At 64.7% G+C, this 5473-nt stretch overlaps 1 protein-coding gene across 1 annotated transcript in view; it reads left to right on the top strand.

The window, feature by feature from the left end:
• The window catches only part of SBF1 (SET binding factor 1), a 28052-nt gene that overhangs the window by 6843 nt on the left and 15736 nt on the right, over positions 1–5473 (top strand). Inside the window, exons 11-28 of the mRNA XM_006888107.1 lie at positions 110–242; positions 349–457; positions 609–722; positions 998–1075; positions 1246–1359; positions 1433–1561; positions 1669–1767; positions 1857–2061; positions 2141–2253; positions 2769–2918; positions 3036–3104; positions 3183–3341; positions 3462–3727; positions 3846–4018; positions 4097–4170; positions 4539–4734; positions 4819–4946; positions 5213–5391. Of these exons, the coding sequence (XP_006888169.1) occupies positions 110–242; positions 349–457; positions 609–722; positions 998–1075; positions 1246–1359; positions 1433–1561; positions 1669–1767; positions 1857–2061; positions 2141–2253; positions 2769–2918; positions 3036–3104; positions 3183–3341; positions 3462–3727; positions 3846–4018; positions 4097–4170; positions 4539–4734; positions 4819–4946; positions 5213–5391 (2488 nt within the window). The remainder of the gene's footprint in view (positions 1–109; positions 243–348; positions 458–608; positions 723–997; positions 1076–1245; positions 1360–1432; positions 1562–1668; positions 1768–1856; positions 2062–2140; positions 2254–2768; positions 2919–3035; positions 3105–3182; positions 3342–3461; positions 3728–3845; positions 4019–4096; positions 4171–4538; positions 4735–4818; positions 4947–5212; positions 5392–5473) is intronic.

A 5473-nucleotide genomic window follows, 5' to 3' on the forward strand; every position in this document is an offset into this window, starting at 1 on the left:
GTGCTCCCCCCTCCTGCAGGCATCACTCCCGTGCTCCCCTCTCCCTCGGGCATCTCCCCCATGCTCCCCCCTCCTGCAGGCATCACCCCTGTGCTCCCCCCTCCTGCAGGCATCACCAACGTGCTGTCCCTATTCTGCGCGGCACTCACAGAGCACAAGATCCTTTTCCTGTCCCAGAGTTATCAGCGGCTGGCCGACGCCTGCCGGGGCCTCCTGGCGCTGCTGTTTCCCCTGCGGTACAGGTGCCCACCCCCACCCCCACCCCTACCCCACTATCTGGTGTCCAGGCCCCTGCTGGCCCCACCCCCTCTGCCATGTTGGCTTGCGCTGAGCCCTGGCCTGTTGCAGCTTCACCTACGTGCCCATCCTGCCGGCGCAGCTCCTGGAGGTGCTCAGCACGCCCACCCCCTTCATCATCGGTGTCAACGCAGCGTTCCAGGCTGAGACGCAGGAGCTGGTGAGCCACGCCCTCGCCCAGCCCTGACCAGGACAGGCACTGCCCACTGACTGCCCCCCTGACACCAGTTGGGGGGACCCTGGAGGACACTGCCGATGAGCTCACTGACGACTCTTTGATAGCCCTGGTCTCATGCCGCTTCTGTCCACAGCTGGATGTGATCATTGCGGATCTGGATGGAGGGACAGTGACGGTTCCCGAGTGTGTGCATGTCCCACCCCTGCCTGAGCCCCTGCAGAGCCAGACGCACAGCATTCTGAGCATGGTGAGGGGGCTACATGGGCACAAGGAGACGGGGGCCAGGGGGGTGTAGAGAGCACAAGGGTGGACTGGTGTGCTGTTGACGGGGCCTCTGAAGTGTGGAGCACGAAGATGAGTGGGTTGTGGGGTGCACAGGAATATGAGGACAGAAGAGTGGGGAAGACGGGGGTAGGACATGGTGGGCGGGGACATGAGCGTCTGGGAGGTACACGGGTGTGAGGGCTCCATGTTGAGACCCAGCACCAGCATTTGGTGGCCCTCCAACCACTGCTTTATCAGGTCCTTGACCCAGAACTGGAGTTGGCCGACCTTGCCTTCCCACCCCCGACGACACCATCCTCTTCCCTGAAGATGCAGGTGGGGACTCTGCTAGAGGCCTCACACCTCAGGCGTGCCCACTCCCACGCTCTGGTTTGCTCTGGGCAGTGGAGGCTATTGGGGGACTGGCAGGAGCCGGGGGTGACGGCAGCTTCAGGGCGGGGTCGTGGGAGGGGGGCTGGGTTGGCCCTCACCAGCCCCGCCCCCAGGACAAGGAGCTGCGCGCCGTCTTCCTGCGGCTGTTCGCCCAGCTCCTGCAGGGCTACCGCTGGTGCCTGCACATCGTCCGCGTGCACCCCGAGCCAGTCATCCGCTTCCACAAGGTGGGGCCCGAGCTGCCTGGTGGGGTGGCAGGGCGCCCCGTCGGCCGAGCGCTGAGCTCCTGTGTGCCCCTAGGCAGCCTTCTTGGGCCAGCGGGGCCTGGTGGAGGACGACTTCCTGATGAAGGTGCTGGAAGGAATGGCCTTCGCCGGCTTCGTGTCGGAGCGTGGGGTCCCCTATCGGGCCACGGACCTGTTTGACGAGGTGCACCTTCTGTGTGTGGGAGAGCTCCCCAGCCAGCGGCCAGCAGGGCAGCATGACTGGAGGGGGGCTGCTGCCCTTGCCAGCCTGCCTGACTTTGCCTTCCGCAGCTGGTGGCCCATGAGGTGGCACGGATGCGGGCCGATGAACACCACCCTCAGCGAATCCTGCGGCACGTCAGGGAGCTGGCCGAGCAGCTATACAAGAATGTAGGGAGAGGCTGCAGAGGGGTGGGGGACAGGATGGGGCGGGGCTGGAGGGGACGTGCTGTGCCCACTTCCTGCTGCACCCCCCACAGGAGAACCCCTACCCCGCAGTGACCATGCATAAGGTGCAGAGGCCGGCAGAGGCCAGTCACCTGCGCCGCCCGCCCAGGCCCTTCCCCCGGCTGGATGAGGGCACTGTGCAGTGGATCGTGGACCAGGCGACTGCGAAGATGCAGGGAGCACCCCCGGCCGTGCGGGCTGAGAAGAGGACCACTGTGCCCTCAGGGCCCCCCATGGGTGCGTGAGGAGGGCCGGGGCTCTGTGGTTCTCGCCAGCATGGCTAGAGCTAGGGTTACTGAGCACTCTGTCCCAACAGCTGCTATCCTGGAGCGGAACAGTGGCCTCCATGCCAACAGTGCCCGCCGGCTAGAGGTGGTCAGGAATTGCATCTCCTATGTGTTTGAGGGAAAGATGCTTGAGGCCAAGAAGGTGGGCCTGGATGTGGGGCAGCACCCTTGTGGGCTGGGGACTGCCCTGAGGGCCTCTTGTGACCACTGTGGGGCCAGCAGATAGGTGGGGACCTAGGGTAGGATGCAGGGGAAGGACCTGCCGCAGGTTTGGGGAGTTAGAGTTCCCATGTTGGGTGTCCACAGCCCTTCCGGGAGAGGACATGGACTTCTCATGTTGTGGGGTGGGGGTCTGAGGGGGCAGGGCTCATGGAGGGGTGGGCACATGGAGCAGAGGACCCCAGGAGAGGAGGAGCATGTGTAAGGGTGGGTGCAGAGGGGAGGGGGGCACGGAGGCTGTGGGCACAGAAGCCCCCCTGCGGTGCCTGGTGGTGCTGCTCTGAGGGTTGGCACCAGGTTAGTCCCTGGGCCCCAGGCTGGGTGGTTTGTGTTTCCCTCTGTCCCTGGCCTCTGGGCCGCCTGACTGGATGGGGCTGGGTCTCTGCCAGCCCACGGGGTGGCCCCGAGCTGTAGGCAGTGACCCGGCCCTGTCCCCAGCTGCTGCCAGCCGTGCTCAGGGCACTGAAGGGCCGGGCTGCCCGGCGGTGCCTGACACAGGAGCTCCATCTCCACGTGCAGCAGAACCGGGCGGTCCTGGACCACCAGCAGTTCGACTTTGTTGTCCGCATGATGAACTGCTGTCTGCAGGTGAGGCCGCAGGCTGGGGGCCTTCTCTGGGGGCGTGTGGCTGTGGGTGGGAGTGACGGGAGGGGGAGGCGGTGACTGGCCCGCCCAGCAGCACTCACCAGGCTGGCCTCTGCCCAGGACTGCACTTCCCTGGATGAGCATGGTGTTGCGTCAGCCCTGCTGCCTCTGGTCACTGCCTTTTGTCGGGTGAGTATTGGTGGTCCTACCAGCCCAGAGTCCTTGCGTACCAAGCTCTTGCCTTCTGACGCCATCCTGACCCCACAGAAGCTGAGCCCTGGTGTGACACAGTTTGCCTACAGCTGCGTGCAGGAGCACGTGGTGTGGAGCACACCTCAGTTCTGGGAGGCCATGTTTTATGGGGACGTGCAGACCCACATCCGGGCCCTCTATCTGGAACCTGCTGAGGACCAGGCCCTCTCCCAGGTTAGAACTGGGAAGGTGCGGCTTGAGTGGGAAGAGGGGCTGGGGCAGGGCTGCTGAGCGACCTCGCCTCCTCCAATGGGGGGTGGACAGCCAGGCTCATGAGGCGGGGCACTTTTGCAGGAAGTGGGGGAGGTAGCCCAGCTAGAGGAGCGGTCAGCCCTGGACGTGGCCTCGGAGCAGCGGCGTCTGTGGCCAACGCTGAGCCGGGAGAAGCAGCAGGAGCTAGTGCAGAAGGAGGAGAGCACGGTGTTCAGCCAGGCCATCCACTATGCCAACCGTATGAGCTACCTCCTGCTGCCCCTGGACAGCACCAAGAGCCGCCTGCTGCGGGACCGCGCAGGCCTGGGGGACCTGGAGAGCGCCAGCAACAGCCTGGTCACCAACAGGTGGGCCTGCTGCTGTGGAGGGCCCTGGCCAAGGTCGGAGGAGGGCTTGGAGAGCAGGAAAGGGTTCCAGGGGCTGGGGAGGGGGCTCGAGTCCGTGCCCACCTGCTTTCCCCAACAGCATGGCAGGGAGCATGGCGGGCAGCTATGACACGGAAAGTGGCTTTGAAGATGCCGAGACCTCAGATGTGGCCGGGGCTGTGGTCCGATTCATCAACCGCTTTGTGGACAAGGTCTGCACAGAGAGTGGGGTTACCAGCGACCACCTCAAGGGGCTGCATGTCATGGTGCCAGGTATGGGGGGGTCTGGGACAAGGCTCCTTTCCACGGGGCAGCTGTGAGCAGCCCGGCGTGAGACCTCCTTTCCTGCAGACATTGTCCAGATGCACATAGAGACCCTGGAGGCTGTGCACCGTGAGAGCAAGAGGCTGCCCCCCATCCAGAAGGTGGGTCCCTGGTGCCAGAGCCCTGGTTGAGCAGAGATTGTCTCAGGACTTGGGTGTGTAGGCCTGGAGTTGTTGGGGTGGGGGTCTGTGAGGGCTGCAGGCATGGAGTCGGGGCCAGGGGAGGGGTCTGGGTGGGAGTCTGGGGGGCTTCTAGGAGGGTTCCAGACATGGAGTCGGGGCTGGGGGAGGGATATGGTGGGGTTCTATGAGGGCTTCAGGCATGGCGTTAGGGTGCAGAGGGGTCTGGGTCGGAGTCTGGGGCCTGGGAGGTGGGTGCTCCAGCTAAACACCTGTGCATCTGGGCCAGGAGTCTCTGGGTAGTGGACACCTGGGCCCCATGTGAGCTGAGGCTGCTCTTTTCCTCGTAGCCCAAACTGCTGCGGCCACACCTGCTGCCTGGTGAGGAGTGTGTGCTGGACGGGCTCCGTGTCTACCTGCTGCCTGATGGACGAGAGGCTGGTGCAGGCGGCAACGTGGGGGGACCTGCGCTGCTGCCCGCTGAGGGTGCAGTCTTCCTCACCACGTACCGAGTCATTTTCACAGGGATGCCCACTGACCCCCTTGGTGAGTCTGCCCCTGCCCCTGTCTGCAACCCCCCTGCCTAGAAATCCTCAAGAGAAATAGCCCCCTGACTCTGGCTGTCCTCAGTGGGCGAGCAGGTGGTGGCCCGCTCTTTTCCGGTGGCCGCACTGACCAAGGAGAAGCGCATCAGCGTCCAGACCCACGTGGACCAGTTCCTCCAGGATGGGCTGCAACTCCGCTCCTGCACGTTCCAGGTGGGGTGTGGGGAGGTGGATGAGGGTCAGGGGAGGGGAGCAGCAGGGTTGTAGGGAGGAAAGGGCTGTACTAGCTGGCTCTCTCACTAGACAGTGTGTCTTGCTGGGGACCTGGGTGGGGGAACCTCTGTCCACTGTACCAGAGGTGCCTGTGTCCTGGGACTAGTGGGAGCCAGGCTCTCTGCCGCCCACGTGGGGTTGTTCACGTGTCGTGGGGTGTAGATGGTCTCGGTGGGTCCAGAAGCTGAGTGCTGTTTGTCTGGTAGCTGCTGAAGATGGCCTTTGACGAGGAGGTGGGCTCCGACAGCGCCGAGCTCTTCCGCAAGCAGCTGCACAAGCTGCGCTACCCTCCGGACGTCAGGAGCACCTTTGCCTTCACTGGGGGCTCCACTCACACGCCTGGCCGGCCGGCCCGGAACATCAAAGACAAGGGGCCCTCACTCAAGTACGGGCTCGGCAGGGGAGGGGGGTCGACTTGGCTCGGGGACGGGCTCGGGCCCGGGGACCGGCTGGGCTGGGGGAGAATG

Source organism: Elephantulus edwardii, unplaced genomic scaffold (genome assembly GCF_000299155.1).
Source record: "Elephantulus edwardii isolate Elephantulus edwardi_28Jun2011 unplaced genomic scaffold, EleEdw1.0 scaffold00064, whole genome shotgun sequence".
NCBI classification, from domain to species: Eukaryota; Metazoa; Chordata; class Mammalia; order Macroscelidea; family Macroscelididae; genus Elephantulus; species Elephantulus edwardii.